The sequence below is a fragment of the Colobus angolensis genome, unplaced genomic scaffold (assembly GCF_000951035.1).
Source record: "Colobus angolensis palliatus isolate OR3802 unplaced genomic scaffold, Cang.pa_1.0 Scaffold699, whole genome shotgun sequence".
In the NCBI taxonomy this organism is placed as follows: domain Eukaryota; kingdom Metazoa; phylum Chordata; class Mammalia; order Primates; family Cercopithecidae; genus Colobus; species Colobus angolensis.
Window position 1 is genome coordinate 336,936 of NW_012120698.1, and position 19,345 is coordinate 356,280.

Sequence of the window (19,345 nt, forward strand, 5' to 3'; positions counted from 1 at the left end):
CTTCATTTGAATGCAAATGCTATGTAAAAGCCTGAAGCCCCTTGACGTCAGCCCAGTCATTGGTGGCCTATCTATACAGGGCTACCAGTCACCTGGATACCCTCGCAGGAAACGTGGGATGGAGTAGTCTGAGGGGTGCAGAGGAGCTTGCAGCACAACTACGTACTGATAAATTTATTCTCTGGGCTTCTCAAAGTCGAGTTGGGGCCTTACAGGGACCTCAGGATGGCTTAGGGAGCGCCTTCTACCCAAGCCACGATGTACGGAAGCTGCGTTTTGGAGAAAGAAACAGGCATGTACCCGGGCACTCTCAAGAGCCCTGGGGGTGGCGGCACAGCTGGGACAGGAGGCACGGGGGACGGTGGGAGTCCGATACCAGCCTCCAATTTCTCTGTGGCACCGGCTTTCTCGCACTATATGGGGTATCCTCATATGCCCAGCATGGATCCTCACAGGCAGTCTCTGGGAGACTGGGGCTCACCCTACAGTCCCCCGCGAGAAGACTGGAGCGTGTATCCTGGGCAGTCTAGTACAATGGGCACAGTGCCGGTGAACGACATGACCTCGAGCCCTGCCGCTTTCTGCTCGACCGACTACAGCAACTTGGGCCCTGCGGGCGGTGGAACTAGCGGTAGCAGCCTACCAGGCCCGGCTGGTGGGTCGCTTGTCCCGATGGACGCAGGCGCCGCCAACGCCAGTTCCCCCAGCAGGAGCCGCCACAGCCCCTATGCATGGATGCGCAAGACCGTGCAGGTGACGGGTGAGTAATCAATTCCAATGCCCACACACTTTTCCTTCCTTCCCTTCTGCGCTACTTCTCTCGGTCGGTCTGCCGTCCTACTTCTCAGGCCTCTCCCAAGAGGGCTTAGCTGAGGAGACCCCTATATAGCTGACTGACCTATTAGGCATCTCCCTCGCGTTCGCCTGGGCTCAAAACTCACTCACTGAGTGCAGTGATTGGGACTAAACCTACCCTAGAGGTGATTTTCGCCTTTCGCTGCTCCATGAAGAAAATGAGTGAGTGGACAATGGGTATGTTGAGCCACAAGGATCAGGATGCAATCCTGTAGTTGCCCACATAGGAAAAGAGATGCATGAGAAAGCTCAACGGGTGAATGAAGAGAGAGGGCAGCTGTGGTGTCCCGTTGTTCAGGCACTGCTGCTTGACTTCCATTTCCAAACCCTTACCCATCTGAGCGGGCTGTCTCCCACCTCCCCGCGCCCAAAGCTGGTGATGCTCAATTTAGGTTTACAGTGCTTGGCTGGCAACAGACTCTCCAGTTTAGCCACGAAGTCCCCGACGGCAAAGCAGCCTCGTCACCCTGGCCTCTCAGGGAAGTTCCAGCTTCCTTCCTACAAGTTGGCAGAGGCAAATTGGCCTAAAATCCATTGCCGTCTTACAATGTCCTTTCTTCTAACCCAAGTGTCGAGGCAGGCGAGAAGGCTAGAGCACTGACCTGGCACATAATACGGTGACTAACCCTCACACCCGCTGAGCACGCAAACGAATTAGCTCCAGCACTAATAAATGGCTAAAGCCCTCATAACTATCAACGCAGGCGTCTCTCAGGCGTAGGGGCTGAATGCAGGTCTGCGGCAGTGCGCAGGAAGGCACAGAGATCGCGATCTCAGCCTAACCAGCAAGCCAGTGGGCGACTGCTGGGAGCCAGGGTGACGGAAGTGGCTGTTCTACTTTAATCTTAGACCGGAGCGGTGGGAGGAATGTTTGTTTTCAGCTGTTGTTCTTTTATTACATTCTTATTATTCCAACCCTCGCTCCCTGTCATTAGAGAAAATTAGTAAAAATCGACTCTGAGTATTTTCATCCCTCTGGGGAGGAAATGGCATTTCAATAGCATTTGTCCACAATGATTATGCTCCTGTTCTCAGTTCTGCACTTTGTCTTTCCTCCAAAAAGCAAAGGCAGGAGGGTGGGAAGTGACCCATTTTTACCATTAGGACAACTTTTAGCCAGGAAGAGGAAGTTCTGTGTATTAGAACATCACTAGAGTAGCAATCCCAAGGTAAAATAGAGTTCTTGGTTTTAAAGCGTTTGCAAGTAAATCTGCATTTTTTAAAAATATGAGTGAGTCTGTCGACAAAGTAGAATAGAAAAAGATGTTAGGGTGGGGCATTCCCGGAGTTTTTATTACATCTTATCTCAGGGTTATAATTAACATCCACTCACTAAACCCTAACAATCAGAAAAAGACACAAAAGCTAGCTAGAAAAGTAGTTGCTCGCAGTCTAGGATTATGTTTTGAAACACATTAAGAGGAAAGTCACTGGCGTGCTGTTTGCAATAGAGAACAAGAGAGGAAATGGATGAGATAAAAGAAATTATCTCCAGCCTTGATTTTTCTGTTTATGAGGAAAAATATGACAGTTTTATCTGATTAAAAGTCTTTCATTTACATTTGCTTTTATTAGCCTGAGTCTGTCTCTTGGGTAATTCTAATGCCAGGGAAGTTTTCGAAAGGGGCTCCTTAGTCTCTTGCATCTTCATCATTAGCTAAACCCTCAAACCTGACTTTACAATGGCACCTTCACAAGATTTTCTATCCAATTTCTATGAGAAGTTTAAAATTGAATGATATTGGAACCCTTTAGATTATTGGCTGCCTATTCTATAGATAAGACTTCATTAAATTAAAACTTTGTTTAATTTTAATGTCTTATAAATGAAAATAACCCCTTAGCTGTATTCTTATAGTCTAAGGTGCATATTTAGCAGCAATTTAAGAATATGATGAAAATCTTTGGTTATCTCCCTAGAAAAATGCACAAAGGCACAGCAGCACACACATAAGTAATTTGTTACATAATTTCAGGAGATTCATGGATCCATTGAAACCCTTTCAAAGGACATCAGGTTATATAACTTTCGGTATAAAGTTAAACCGATCACCTCACTGGGCCACCCACTGAGGACCAAAATGCACCCATTTATATGCTTAGCGCGTAGTGAATCTTAAATATTTGTTTAATGAATGAATGAGTCAGATCCTCCTAAATTTTCCACTTCACCCTGTAGTATTGTGGGACAATATATGGTTTATGACTGAGAGGAAAAGATGAACTTCAATATGAAAGTAACCCTTGATTAAGGTAGTCAAATGAAAGTTCTTTCCATTACTGAAAAATGTTTTAAATAAATGTAAAAAAAGAAAAATACAGGTATTAGTGGACAATCAGAAAACATTTCATAGCGACTATTATAGCATGTGAATTTCTAATGAGAGTGAAGAGGCTGACACATAGATTAAATGACTGCTCCCTAAGTGATCTGATTTAAATGGAAGACATGTTTATCTACTCTTAGTTCTCTAAGTGGTCTATTTCTATACATATCTAACTTTAAATATTATGCAAAAAGGAATATGACAGAAAAGTTTCTATGGAAAGTTAAATATTTTCATGTGCTTTCACATTTTAAACATTGGTGAGGTGATAACCTAAGCAGGCTGGAGAGAGACTTTTCTGTTAGAAGTGGAAAAGAGGGGGAGAGGAGGAAGTAATTGTGATTGATTCTGATTCTGATTGATTGTTTTAAGCCACTGGACAACATGGAGGAATTTATGCTTAAAAGGCATTATTCAATAAGGACACTTCATAAAATTAGTTGCTTAATAATTCGTGAGAGTTATCATTGTCTTCCTTGGTTTTGCTCGTTTCACAGAACAACTTTTAAAAAATGAATTTGGATGCAATTTTTAGCTATAAACAGTGAAATAAATCCCATAAGATGAAAAGTTCTCACAGTGGGGTCAATTAGACAATACTTCCTACAGAAAAATATTTGTTTTTATTGTCTTTACACTCACTCCCATCATCATCATCACCTCTATGTTTGGAGAGTGACTTTCTGCCTAGCAGCACTTTTGCAGCCAGTCTTTCAAATGAACAGCATTTTAATTTTATTTAGGGTGACAAGTTATCATATATTGTGACATTTGCTTGTGAATTCTGGGGAGATAATGTGGTTGGGAGGATGGGAAGGACTCCATCCATCTTTAACTACAGAAGTTTTCCTGACTCTTTGAGGAGAAGGCAAATACATCTTAGATAGTATTAATTTCCTAAATAAACTCAATAACTGCTGAAAATGGAGCCCATCACACTCAAATGTCATAGTCTCTAGAAGAAGAGAACAGCTTGAGCAATAAAAGTTCATTCTGTTAGTGCTATTTTTTAGTGCTTGGGTATGGGAATATGGACATTATACTTTACCAGAAAATGTCCAAATCCCCTTCATCGTCTATTCTGGTTTCATCATTTTATCTGGTTTCATCATTTAAGAAGAAGAGGCAACGGGATTGGGAGAGACAATTTGAGGAGAGGGACACAAAAGGAGCACCAGGAAATTCAAATTTATTTCTCTTCGTAAACTGTGTAGTCAGTTTTTTTCCCCTGAGCTACATCTTCTTGGAGTTTCAGGTCTTATCTATCAGATTTTGGCAACAGACTCTTTTTAACACTTCACATGGCTTTGATATGCAGCCAGGCTCTTCCTTACGCCTCCTTTCTTCAGAGGTTATATTGCCGGAAAGGGTAGGATTTTTATGGCAAATAAAGGGGCCTGGTCTTGACTTTATTGTCCTCAGAAGAAACTGCAAGAGGGAATTTATGACCAAAGGGGGTGGGGAAGGACTACAGTGTTTCCAGAGTTATTGATGTCTGGTTATATTTATTGATGATCAAAGAGCATAAAACATGGATAAAGACAAGTTGAATTTTTAACCAGTCTGCCTCAAGTCTTAATTTAAACACTCAGCAACGTTAAGATTAAGAAGTTTTAGAAAACATGATATCAAAGATACATTTCGATCTCAAGATTCGATGTTCTAGAAATAAATGAAATCTCCAAGTTTTCATTTTTTCTCTAAATATACATTCTGTCTTTACAACATGCCAAAAGGCAAACTTCTGGTTTCCAGGTTTTTGCTTAGGTTCAGAAAACCAGCTCAGAATTTAGGAGTTTAAGGTAGGTTAACTGACTGGACCACATAGTTTTCCTTTTCTAAGGGCAGGGAAAGGAGATTTTATTCAGTTCATTATTTATTTAGCCATTTAGATTAATCTTAAAATATATCACTTATCTAAAATTTATTTCTTCACTCATGTCCTTTTTTTTTTCCTTTTCTGGAGATGAAAGGGTGTCTCACATTCGTTTGGGGCTTGTAAATTCTGAACCAATTGGCTGGTGTTCTGAATGTAAAGAAGATTCAGAATGGGATCTGATGCTATGTAACTCTTTTGCTCTTTTGTTAGGCCTGTGCTGTATCTTAACACCTCAATGGAGTTTAGGGAATCACTTTAAAGATGTCTTTGTCCTACGGATCGCCCCCAAAAAATCACATAAAAAACAACCAGGGAAGATCAGAAGGAGTATTTAAAACCCACAGAGAAAAGGAGGAAGATCCTGGAGGAGGGTAGAGAAATTAAAAGGAAAAGAGAACTTCCTAAGTACCTTTGGAAATTTTGAAAGGAAGAATAAAGCTCTATTTGAAGGAGGGCATGAGGAATTAGTTAAATGTTGTAACACAAAGCAAATGTTTGTATATCCTTTCAAAGGGCATGGAATACTCACTTTATTCTGCTTAAGTCAATACCTCCTCCTTCCCCCATTCACTATCCACTTGGTAATAAAAATTAAGACTCCCACATAAAACTATTTTTTTTCTAATAGGTAATGGGGTTTTCTGAAACAGAATCTGCTAAATGACAATTAATGTTTTCTTTTTAAATTACTATTCAAACCAAACTCTAGGAAATTATGTAACTATAGTGTCAGGATCCCACAAGTGCTTTCCACTCCTGGGCCACTATTATGCATATTTGAACTTGGAATAACATTTAGTTAGCATGCTTAAATAGGAGTCAAAGATATATGTTTGGGTCCCCACTCCTCAATTCTCTAACACAAAGTCATTTACCCTGAGCTTCATGTTCTTATCTGTAAAATGGAGATAAGACATGTTCCGCACAATTCAAGAAGGTAGGTAAGAGGTTTAATAGGAACAGTATGAAAAGACTGCATAAAATGTAATGGGAAGTACCTGTATAAAGGCATTACTATTACTACCAATGCTAATCACATATGTAAGTGGGAAGGTAATAAACACCATGGGTTAAAGTGTTTAAGCATTTTCAATGCTCTGCTATAAAAATAGGTCAAGATGGGATGATTGTGATTTGACCAATCATTTTAGGAGATACATTAATTAAAGAGATGTTGATTTTATGTATAAAGAGAGATATAGATATATAGATATATGTCTATGTCTATAGATGGTAGACTGAGATATTGCTATCATAGCCACAGATGAGAGTGTATTCAATGGAGAAATGGACTTTTATGAATATTTGATTCAAAAATGTATTTATTTTATATTTTAAAGTAAAGAAGAGGGTGGGAAGAGCGTCTATGATTTCTTTAACTAAAACGATCTCCAAGAAGCAGAAAATGATTAAATGCAATGCTTTCTCTCCTAACAGGGAAAACCAGGACAAAAGAAAAGTATCGTGTAGTTTACACTGATCATCAAAGATTGGAGTTGGAAAAGGAATTCCATTGCAATACATATATCACCATCCGGAGAAAATCAGAGCTGGCAGTTAACCTGGGCCTTTCTGAGAGACAGGTACACCAGAAGTATATCAAACATGTCCCATATAGTCAATTTCAATAGAATCAGAATTCTAGAATTGTAAACTCCCTTGATGCGTTGCCTTATCCCAAGTAGCTTGCATTTCGACCACGTGTGAATGCACATTGATATCGCTCTTGTCTATCTCCAGCAAGAGATATATAATATGTCATCACCCTTGTTCACTCATTTATGTTTCATTAATACTTTACTAATAGGAAGACAAACTTCCTATTAGTAACAGTATACTTTACTAATAGGAAGACAAACTTCCTATCAGTATACTATTACTGATAGGAAGATAAATTTTCTATTTTACTTTATTTTGTTAATATTTTACTAATAGGACTTTTTAGTGAAATATTAATAAAACATAGAAATGGCTGATTATAATTACCTTTGCTATTTAAATATCTCTCTCTTATCAGCACTCCTCAGCATCTATCATTCCACCGTTATTTATTTCCACCTGTGCAACAGAGGAGGCGGGTAAGGTATAATATTAAGATTATTGCATTCAGAGTTAGTAGCCCTAGACTTAGATCTCAGTTTCATCTCATGCAAAGTACTTGCCCTCTCTAAGTCTCAAGCTTTTTTTCTAACCTGTTAAGTGGGCATACTTCACAAGGTCATTGTGAGGCTCAAATGAAGTGATGCATATGAAGGGGCTTTGTAAATGCTAAAGTCTGTGTACAATGTCAGAAATCACTAAGTTAACTGCATTCAGTATGTTGCTCCATTGTGTTTCAGGTGAAAATCTGGTTTCAGAATCGCAGAGCCAAGGAGAGAAAGATGATCAAAAAGAAAATCTCCCAGTTTGAGAATAGTGGAGGCTCGGTGCAAAGTGACTCTGGCTCCATCAGCCCTGGGGAACTGCCTAACACTTTTTTCACCACACCATCTGCTGTTCGTGGATTTCAGCCTATTGAGATACAGCAGGTTATAGTCTCTGAATGAAAGAAAGCAAAGAGAAATTTAAAGTGCCCTTTTTTTAGTGGTGCCTTTTGGGTCTCTAAGCTATCTGCAAGGGAGTTGGAGCAGTGTGTAATTCCCTGTAAGGCAGTATTTGGAACAGATGGATGTACAATGAGTTGAAGATAATCTAGGGGACTCTTACTTTTAGAAACTATCCCCAGAAAACTCCTGTCATGTGCTGTGCTTTATGTCAGTCACTCAGGAAGCTTAGTAGTAAGCTATATAATTAAAAGCTAGAATCACAGGCCCTTTCAAGTCTGTTCACAATTTCAGAAACTTGCTTATGAATAGACTGTAAAATACAATATTGCCAGAAAACACATTTGTGTATGTGTACTTTTGTTTGTTATTTGATGCTAGGTGTTTTCTTTTATGCTATCTTTAAGGAGTGAAAAGAAGGTAAACCGAAGTTTATCTATCTTTAGCTACCTTACTAAGTGTTTAATTCAAAAGCTAACATAATTTTTATAACAAGATAAATGTTTTAAAAATCATCAGAAGGTGATTCTGATTCCATTGTCATTACTTAACAAGAACAACCAATAAAATAGACAATTTTGGCCCTCAGTCATACTTGTCTGGCATCAATTATCTCAGAACTTTCAACCTGCAGTGTCATTTTAAAATCTTGTCAAAACAATGAACCCAGACTAAAACAAAATAGGCCAGCTTGGTTGAGTAAGGCACATCTCCAACTCATAGAATAAACTCTACCCCCTATTCTGTCTCTCCATTCCCATTCCGGTAAGACTTGTGTAAGCACAAGACAGTGAACTGATATGTAACCCGTACGTGCCATCACCTTTCAACCTGTTCAATTTTACCCACATCATGTCATGTCAATGTAGTTTACTGGTTTATAATCCAAGAAGCTGCAGTTTACAAATTAAAAACACACAGCTTGACTAAGAAAAGGGGTTGCAATGATCCAGGTTGCCGAGAGCTTTTAGTGTGGGTCCAGCATACTGTTTGCATATTGAAGTGGGCAAAGACTAGGCTGCGAGTCCTTTTGAATTGAGATGGTTTAAAGGAAAGCTTGATTAAAGCATAAAAGCCATCAGGGTACAACTTTTGCTTTCAAGATACACTTTCATTGTTCTTAAGAAAGTTAGAATTTTGAGCACAACTATCTGTCTTTGAGTTGGGAGTAAGAAATGTATCCTCCCTTTCCTTATGAAAATCTCAGAAAGAGGTTTTACTTCCCATGGCTGCTCCTGAAGGCACATCATTTAGTTCTGAAAAGATTTAAGGGAAAAAAAACTTTTCCATTCTTGATCCAACCTCTTGGAATTATATTCTTCACAATACATTTATGAGGAAGGCATCAATTGCCCTATTTTACTGATAGGGAAACTGAGATGTGAGCAATCAAGTCACTTTCCAAAGATACATAGCAAGGATATTGTGGATGCTGATGTGAACCCCTAGCTACATAGGATGATCTTCCTCGGTCTCTAGTGATAAGTCCAAACTCAAAGCATCCCTTTCTTTTCATTTTGTATCTGATTATACTACTGAAGGTGCACACAGCTCCCTAAACACCAATCAGTGGATAATGACCACCTAGGAATGCAGCCTAATTTTTCTTGTTTTCCAGCTTCCTTACCCTTTTGGTTAGTGAGTTTGAAGCTTCTACTAATAATCTTAATAATGCTTTATATATGTGTAATATTTTTATATATTTCAATGCAATTTTACATCTGTTATATTATTAGACCCAATATCCTCACGAGATATGAAAGAATTGCTACCCCTATTTTGTACTTTGAGAAGCTAGAGAGCAGAAACACTTAAGTATCTTTGATAAACTAATTCACTTCTCTTAGCCCACATCTACATATTGGTGGATGGTGACCAGGATAGATCAATTTAAATTCTTTCCTCTTCAAAAAGTTACTGACTTTTTCAGTAAGTTGTTGGCAAAATCTAAAACTAGATCTCAGGTCTGCTGATTCAGTGAATGTTTATCGAGTGCCCACTCTGCCAGGCACTATGCTAGGGTTTCTTGACTCCCAGAAAAACACATATTCTACTCCACTCACTGCCTCCAATAAATTTGAGGTGAACTACATAGCATACTAATTGATTGGCAGGCCATCTGTAGTGCTGAACATAGAAAATCAGCATTGAAATGGGTCCTTCCAATCTGGTGGAGAGATGTGAAGTATTACTTGTCTATGTACACTCAGAACTTAATTTTGTCATCCTAGTGCTCACTCCACAAAAGGTATAACTTTGGCTATAGCAGCTGAATTTTCTCAGGAGTTTCTCTTTTCTGCTGCAAACAATTTTTCTCCCAAAGAAAAAACATTTTCCTATTTTTATAGATTCTGATTCTCTAGACCGTGCAAACAGAACCAAAATGGAGCTTTTGTTTTGACTAGCATATTGCGGCCACTTCCTCTAAGAATACATGCTAATTCATTCTCTGAGACCTAAGAAAAGTATACAACCACAGGCTTTTATTTCTAGCTTATGGAGGTTTATGCTGGAGGTATGTAGAGAAAAGAAATATAAACACTGAAGCTCAAAAGTTGCATTCAAAGTAGGTTTTAATAGAGGCTTTTTTCTTTTTCACAGGGAAAGCGGCAAGAATTAAAAATATGAAATAACTGAGTGTTCACTTAGGGTAATGGGATTATGAGGGATTTTCTTCTTTTATTATTACTAAAATTTATTATGTTTTATAATGGGGAAACAATGTTTCCTTCCTAAATATTTCTTTAATTCATCCTCAGGTAATTTGCAGACTTTAGAATCCTCCTTGCAACTTGTTCAAGTATTCCAGCTTCCCAGTAACTTTCTTAGGGCCCTTGATCTTATCTTGGAGTTGTTTGTGTGGAGCTGCAAAGGAAGGTCTTTGGGAGGATCTGGCTTCTTTTCAAAGAAGGAAGGAAGCAAGACCCAAGGAAAGTTTTTCACTCTTGGTTCAGATCCAGAGAATCTGGTTGATTTTCTGAGTTGGAACATTTTAATACTACTGTATTACGTCAAGAAGGAAAGAAGGGGCCGGCAAGGGAGGAGGGTGGTGGAAGGGAGAGGTGTATTTATAACAGGGAATAAGGAACATTTTGGGGGTGATGGATTTATTATCTTAATTGTGCTGATAGTTTTATGAGTGTATACATATGTCAAAACTCATCAAATTTTATACTTTAAACTTGTAGTTTCTTGTATGTCAATTATGTCTAAGAAAGCTGCAAAAAACAGCAGAATTGTTGCAGCCCTGGTGACAAAAAAGAAGGGAGGGAATCACTAGACTATTTAGTCTATAAATATAGTCACTTTATATAACTTAGGTTCAGCCCCACCTTCCCAGGTAGAGATCACTTGCTTGTATGTTCACTTCTAAATGTGGTACTGAGGAAGGACATCAACAATTGATAATCATTGGGTCTCTCATATCATGGTGAAAGAAGAGAGACAAACCCTCTCATATTGTTTTATACTGTTTTATACTCAGAAAAAGAAAGAGAAGTGAAACTAAAGGCAGGTAGCCCAGTGCCTAGGGACCAGACCCGAAACCAGGCCTGGGCCTGCCTGACCTAAGCCTGGTAGTTAAAGATTGACTCCTGACCTAACCGGTTATGTTATCTGTATATTCCAGGCATTGTATGGAAAGGCATTGTAAAAATCCCTGTCCTGTTCTGTTTCGTTCTGATTACTGGTGCCTGTAGCCCCCAGTCATGTACCCCCTGCTTGCTCAAATTGATCCCGACCCTCTCATATGGACCCCCTTAGAGTTATGAGCCCTTAAAAGGGACAGGAATTGCTCACTCAGGGAGCTTGGCTCTTGAGACGGGAGTCTTGCCGATGCTCCCGGCCAATAAACCTCTTCATTCTTCAACTCAGTGTCTGAGGAGTTTTGTCTGTGGCTTGTCCTGCTACAGTTCTTGGTTCCCTGACTGGGAAGAGAGGTGATTGGCAGATGGACGAGGCAGTTCCTCAGGTGACTTAAGCCTGCCCTGTGGAATATCCCTGCAGGGGACTCCAACCAGCCCGAGGGACACAGATCATGAGAGCACTCCCAGGTAGGTATTTGCCTTGATAGGAATGCCTTGCCAGAGCAGTGTGTGGCAGGCCCCTATGGAGGATCAGTGCAGTGGCTGAACACCAGAAAGGAACTGGTACTTGGTGTCCGGACATCTGAAAGTTGATAAGACTAGTCTTGAGAACTTGCCCACTCCATTTGAGTGGAAGTGTGGCCTGATCACCCACGGCATGGCTTTATTGGCACTTTGGTTTGGTTTTGGTTTTGGTTTTGACTTGGTTTGAATTGCTTGACAAGACAGGTCTTGGGGAATTGCCTACTCCATTTGAGTGGAAGCATGGCCTGATCACCCACGTTGTGCCTGTTCAGGCACTTTGGTTTTTGTTTTTGACTTGACTTGGATTGCTTGATACTTTGGTTTTGGTTTTGACCGAGCTTGGATTTCTGGATACTCTGATTTTGGTTTTGATTTTGGTTTGGTGTAAACTGCAAAAAGTGTGCATGTGTGCCCTTTTTACTTGTTATTTGTTTTGTGGGGTGTGTGTGGTGTGAGCATGGTGTTTTGTCTTGAAGAAGCATGGGTCAGGCACAAATAAGCCCACCCTACTAGAAACTATGTTAAAAATTTTCAAAAAAAGATTTAAAGGAGACTATGGAGTACTATGACACCAGGAAAACTTAAAACTTTGTTTAAAATAGACTAGCCAGCATTAGAGGTGGGTTGGCCATCAGAAGGAAGCCTGGACAGGTTCCTTGTTTCAAAGGTATGGCACAAGGTAACCTGTAAAACCAGGGCACACAGACCAATTCCTGTACATAGATGTTTGGTTACAGCTAGTTTTAGATCTCTCCACAGTGGTTAAGAGAACTGCAGCATAAGTGAGGCAGAGACAGAGAGAGAGTGACAGAGAGGAGAGAGAGAGGGAGAGAGAAGCAGAGAGGAGAGAGAAAGAGACAGAGACAAAAGGAAAGTCAAAGAGTGAGAGACAAAGTCAAGGAGAGATATAGACAAGTAGTTAAGAAAAAAAGCCTATCTATGCCAATTCTAAGTTAATTTGGACAAAACAAGGTCTGATTAATAGCAAAGGATAATTAAAATCCCAAACTTACAAGGTTTTCAACAAAAGTAAAGTTTGCTAAAAGTTAATAGTGTAACATGTGTTGTACTAACTTCTATTATTGTGAACTTAGACAGTCAAGTCTACAGACATAAAAGAAATTCACTTTGAAAAAGAATGATTACCATCTTCAAAAAAAGGGGGGGGGATTTATATAAAAAGAGTATTATACGGCAAATTCCTGTCCTGAAATAAATTAACTGGTTGTTTAAAGAAAGAAATATTTGTAATAAGTCAGAAAGTTGAGGCATGTTGAAAAATTGTCTGCGAAAGTTGTAAAAGAGAAAAATCTTACAAAAAAGGAATTTATGCAAGAAATGTTGTATAGTTTAAAAGTAATTAGGTCTCCTAAATGTAAAACTAAAAAAAAAAAAAAAAAAAACAGTTTCTATGCAAGGTGTATAAGGAAAGTAAAATATACCTTTGGTAAAAAAAAAAAATTATAAGGAGGCATAAGAATGTATGTTTTTACCTACATTAAAAGATTAAAAATATGTATATTTTATTTTAAAGGTTTAATCAAGTTTTAAAATGTTAATTGGAAAGAAAATTCTGTGTGTAAACCTTGGCTAAAGTTAAAGAGGTATCATCCAGTTTTTCTGTAAACTGGACATTAAAATAAAAGCATAGCAGGTTTTTTCTTAAAGCACCAACCTGCTCTTTAGCAAAAATTATAAAAGGTTAAAAAGAGTCTATAAAATATTACCTTATAGTCAAATATTTAAAATTGGATAAATATGTCTACAAGGTTTTATTAAAATTAGGTTTAACACTAATAACACACTAATATAAAGGTAAAATTTAACTTACCTGTTATAAAAGTCATACAGGAAGCATTGTCAAATATAAAATGGTATTTGGGTTTCTTTGGTTTAAAAACTAATAAAAATAAGTGCTAAAGGAAATTTCTCATCAAAAAGGCACTAAGGACTAAGTTTGCTGCCAAGGTCCCCACATTTAAAACAAAAGGTCAATTTCTTAAAAATTAAATACTTGGTTTATCTTCCACTTTCCTTTCCCTCAAAAACTAAAGTCTTGTAGCACATGTACTACCCCTAGAATTTCCAGTAAACCAGCACCAGCCTGAACATCACGTTCTCATCAAAAGGTGGAAAGAAGAAAAAATTTAGCCAGCCTGGGAAAGACCCTACCTTTTGCTGCTAACCACCAAGACTGCTGTTTGTACAGCAAAAAAGGATGGACTCATCACACTCGAGTCAAGAAAATGCCACCCCCTCCAGAGTCGTGGGCCATAGTCCCAGGGAAAAACCCTACCAAATTGAAGCTAAGAAAAATTTAGCTCTTTTCATCTATTCCATTAGTCTTTTTTCTTTCCTCACTCTATTGCTGACCATCTAGTTATTAACATAACCAAGTCAATTTTGCCTAAAACTATTGCATTTAATGCTTGCCTTGTTATATCCTGTGGAGACTTGCCAAGTCAAAGACAGCTTTCTACTTCAGAAAAGTACTTCTGTCCCATTCCTCAATCTCCTTAGACTGGACATTAGCAAAGTAGGACTATTTAATCCAGGCAGATTCCGATAAAGACCCCAGTGCCAACCAGGAGTCTTGCCCCCCAATGTAGAGCTTTCATGCCATAGTTGGTCCAATGTTCTGTGGACCACTAAAGAGCAAGGATGGATTGCTCCAACTGGTTTTTGTAATTACCTAAAATCATAATTCATTTTACTAGAGAATCATAGAAATTAAAGACTTAAACTTTAGCAATTAAGACAGGATACCAAGATGCAAATGCCTGGTTAAAATGGATCAAATATTCCATCTGCACATTAAACAAAAGCAATTGTTATGCCTGTGCACATGGCAGGCCAAAGGCCCAGACTGTCCCCCTTCCACTAAGGTGGTCCTCCAGTCGACCAGGCATAGGCTGCATGGTAACTGTTTTCCAGGATCTATAGCCTAGAGTAGTAAGTCATGCCAAGTTCTCTCTGCTATATCCCGAAGTCCAGCACCCTGTGGGTCAGCCCCTGAGGGCCATCCAGCTTCCGTCTCCTGATACTATGTTCACTTCGTGTCTCTCACGACAGGGAGGAAACTTAGCATTCCTTGGAAACCTTAGGGAAGCTTAAGAGTTTTCAAGAGTTCATCAATCAGTCAGCCCTTGTTCATCCCCAAGCGGATGTGTGGTGGTATTGTGGTGGACCTTTACTGGGCACTCTGCCAAATAACTAGAGTGGCATTTGCACTTTAGTCCATTTGGCTATCCCTTTCACCCTGGCATTTCATCAACCAGAGACAGAAAACATAAGACATCGTAAAGCAAGAGAAGCCCCTTGTAGGTCTTTCAACTCTCACATCTATTTAGATGCAATTGGAGGCTCACAAGGAATACCAGATCAATTTAAAGCTGGAAATCAAATAGCTACAGGATTTAAGTCAATATTTTAGTAGGTGACAGTTAATAAACATGGAGATTAGATAAACTACACCTATTACAACCAACAGCAACAAGCTGTTTATGAATTAAAAGAAAAGCTCATGTCAGCCCCAGCCCTGGGGCTACCTAATCTGACAAAACCCTTTACACTCTATGTGTCAGAAAGAAAAAAAAAGGCAGTTGGAGTTTTAACCCAGACTGTATGTAGGTCCCTGGCCAGGGCAGTGTCCTATCTCTCAAAACAAATAGACAAGGTTTACAAAGGCTGGCCCCCATGTCTAAGGGCCCTGGCAGCAATGGCCCTGTTAACACAAGAAGCAGATAAGCTAACTCTTAGGTAAAACCTAAACATAAAGTCTGCCCATGCTGTGGTGACTTTAATAAATACCAAAGGACATCATTAGCTAACGAATGCTAGACTAACTAGATACCAAAGCATGCTCTGTGAAAATTTCCATATAATGATTGAAGTTTAAAACACCCTAAACCCTGCCACTTTGCTCCTGGTATCAGAGAGCCCAGTTGAACATAACTGTATAGAGATATTGGACTCAGTTTATTCTAGCAGGCCCAACCTCTGAGACCATCCTTAAACATCAGTAGACTGAGAGCTGTATGTGGATGGGAGCAGCTTCACCAACTCCTGCAAAGTGACTCTGAAGAAGACAATAAGCCCTGTTCCAGTCACACCTGGAAGCTGACTGGTCCACACATGGCCAAAGCATGAGAAAACCCATCACAGATCTCATTATCCTTAAAATTTGGACTTGTACAGTAAGGACTTCAACTTACCTTCCTCAGACTGAGGGCTGTTCCCAGTGTATACATCAAGTCACTGAGGTAGGACAAAAGGTTGCTATGGTCCTGTTATTCTACAGTTATTGTAAGTGTACTGGAACTCTGAAAAGAACTTGTTTGTATAATGTTACTCTATACAAGGTATGTAGCCCAGGAAATAACCAACCTAATATGTGTTATGACCCATGTGAGCCTCCCATGACCACAGTTTTTAAAATAAGATTAAGAAATGAAGACTGGTGGGGGCTCATAAATGATACAAGTAAAGTGTTAGCCAAAACAGAAAAAAAAAAAGGTGCCCAAACAAGTCACCTTGAAATTTGGTGCCTGTGCTGTCATTAACAGTAATAAGTTGAAAATAGGATGTGGTTCTCTTAATTAGGAAAGAGGCTATAAGGCAGAAAATAAGTACATTTGTCATACTGGTCTTGGGTCATTTAGGTGACTTGGATAAAAAATGAAAAAATCCTGTCCACCTTCAGCAGGGGAAAAGTGGCCTTTCCTGTACTGTGGTCAGTGTAACCCCTTAGAACTAGTAATAACCAACCCCCTTAATCCTCACTAGAAAAAAGGGGAACGTATAACCCTAGAAATAGATAGAGCTAGATTGGATCTTCAAATAAATATCACGGTTTGAGGAAAAGTTTATAAACAGTCTCCTGAGCCAGTATTTCAAAGCTTCTATGATGAACTGAATATGCCAGTACCAGAAATTCCAGGAAAAACAAGAAATTTGTTTTTGCAATTAGCTGAGCATATAGCCCAGTCTCTCAATGTCACTTCATGTTATGTATCAGCACAAGTGTACTACATGAATCGTTATCAACCTATTGCACCGGAAGACATAAGTAGCAAAAATAAGAGTGAGAACTCCCACTAATAAAAAGTCAGAGTCTCAAAGTGGGGAAATAAGAGAAGAGATACAGACCCTCTCATATTGTCTTATATTGTTTTGTACTCAGAAAAAGAAAGAGAAGTGAAACTAAAGGCAGGTAGCCCGGTGCCTAGGAACCAGACCCAAAACCAAGGAACCAGACCCAAAACCAAGGAACCAGACCCAAAACCAAGGAACCAGACCCAAAACGAAGCCTGGGCCTGCCTGACCTAAGCCTGGTAGTTAAAGACTGACCCCTGACCTAACCGGTTATGTTATCTATATATTCCAGACATTGTATGGAAAGGCATTGTAAAAATCCCTGTCCTGTTCTGTTTTGTTCTGATTACTGGTGCATGCAACCCCCTGTCACATACCCCCTGCTTGCTCAAATTGATCCTGACCCTCTCACATGGGACTGCTTAGAGTTGTGAGCCCTTAAAAGGGACAGGAATTGCTCACTCAAGGAATTTAGCTCTTGAGACAGGAGTCTTGCCAATGCTCCTGGCTAAATAAACCTCTTCCTTCTTTAACTCAGTGTCTGAGGAGTTTTGTCTGTGGCGTGTCCTACTACAATGGGAATGAGTTTGGAGGGTAGAGGGAGACCAAGTTATGTAAGGATTGAATTTTCAAAGTGAAAAAATGCAAAGCAAAGAAATGCAGTGCCTTCAGGAACAATATTGTGAGTTGTTAGTAAAAGTAGATCTTCGGCTGGACATGGTGGCTCACGCCTGTAATCCCAGCACTTTGGGAGGCCAAGGCGGGTGGATCATGAGTTCAGGAGATCGAGACCATCCTGGTTAACATGGTGAAACCCCGTCTCTACTAAAAATACAAAAAAAAAAAAAAAATAGCCAGGCATGGTGGCAGGAGCCTGTAGTCCCTGCTACTCAGGAGACTGAGGCAGGAGAATGGCATGAGCCAGGGAGGTGGAGCTTGCAGCAAGCCAAGATTGCACCACTGCACTCCAACCTGGGTGGCACACCGAGACTGTGGCTAAAAAAAAAAAGAAAAAAGAAAAAGAAAAAGCAGATGTTCATGTGGTATGGTATAAGAAGTGCTGAATTGGGAAATGAGACCTGAAGTTCTAGTTTTACCCAATTCTGTAACTAAGCAGCTGTGTAATTTTTTGTTAAGTCAAAAAAGTATTCCACCAATAAGGGTCACTTAATTTCATTTGTAAAATATGAAGATTTGACTTGGCTTTAAGGGTTTATTCCAGCTCTAATTTCTACATGACATTTTGAGAAGACTCTATATGCTTTTCCACTTCCCCACCACTCACACAAAGTAAAACACACACACACACACACACACACACACACACACACCTCCCTTCTTGGCTTCCCAGGGCTTATAGTATCACTGTTGGGAGAGTCAGCCCTTTGGTCTCAAAGAGTTTTTCTGCCTTCTAGAGTTTACTATGAGGGCCTACTCTTTCAGAGTCCCAGTGTCTCCATCTATAAAATGTGAATCTTGAGTTTAATCTCACCAATTTCCAAAATTCTACATTTGTGGATCTTTAATTAAAATACAAATGTCTCTGAAAAAGAAATGCACTTAAGCTGCTATAAGTTATTTCTCTAATCCCTTTCAAACCAGAAAAGCCTTACAAAGGTCTACTCTAAATGGATCACAAGAAAATGTCCCCCCAAATAGGAATAAACTCCCAAGACAGGACAAATATACCACAGAGCAATAAATTCAAATTACTTGGACTTTAGAAGTTTGCCTTTAGTTGTACTTAAGCACACATATTTGATTCTTCCCTATAGATAAGGGAAGAAGCAATTCAAATCTCTTTTAGGAAAAGTGGGGAAAATTATCCTTTTTCTTTTTCTATCACAGTCTCTGCTTGTCTGACAAAAGAAAAGTGGATGTAAAATGGAGCCTGTAATGAGCTAAATTGTGGTTTCCCAAAAGACATGTCCATATCTTAATCCACATAACTTCTGAATATGACAAAAGACTACATATTATCTCTTGTGATAAAAGATATGATTAGGTTAAGGAACTTGAGAGGAGAATCTTATCCTGGATTGCCTGGGTTGACCCTAAATACAATCATGTATACTTACAATATAGTGGCAGAAAGATATTCAAAACAAAAGAGGAAAAGGAAGCAATGTAAATATGAAGGCACATATTGGAGTGATGTGATCAAAAGCTAAGTAATGCCTGGAACTAAGAGAAACTGGAAGAGGCCAGGAGCAAATTTTCCCCAAGAGCATCTATAAGGAGAAGTCTTACTAATACCTGGATTTTGAACTTCTGACTTTCAGAACTATGAGAATATAAATGTATGTTTTGTTAAGCCACCAAATTTATGGTAATTTGTCATGGCAGCCACAGCAAATGAATACAGAGCCTTTACAAGGGCCCTTCCAACCAAGTCTAAACTGATCACCACCTTTGATCATTTCCATAAAATGTTTAGTAAAAAAGAAATCACTCTTAGAACAGTGTCAGCAAAATGGCAAAGTAGGCAGCTTTAAGGGCCCTTCCCTTCACAAAAACATCAAAAACTCAATCAAAACC

General features: G+C 39.3%; 1 protein-coding gene across 1 annotated transcript; it reads left to right on the forward strand.

The window, feature by feature from the left end:
- Positions 1-258: 258 nt before the first annotated feature.
- On the forward strand, positions 259-7,607 carry CDX4 (caudal type homeobox 4). Its single transcript, XM_011926561.1, has 3 exons — positions 259-760; positions 6,499-6,644; positions 7,401-7,607. The coding sequence occupies exons 1-3, from the start codon at positions 259-261 to the stop codon at positions 7,605-7,607; spliced, it is 855 nt and encodes a 284-aa protein (XP_011781951.1).
- The last annotated feature ends 11,738 nt before the right edge of the window (positions 7,608-19,345 follow it).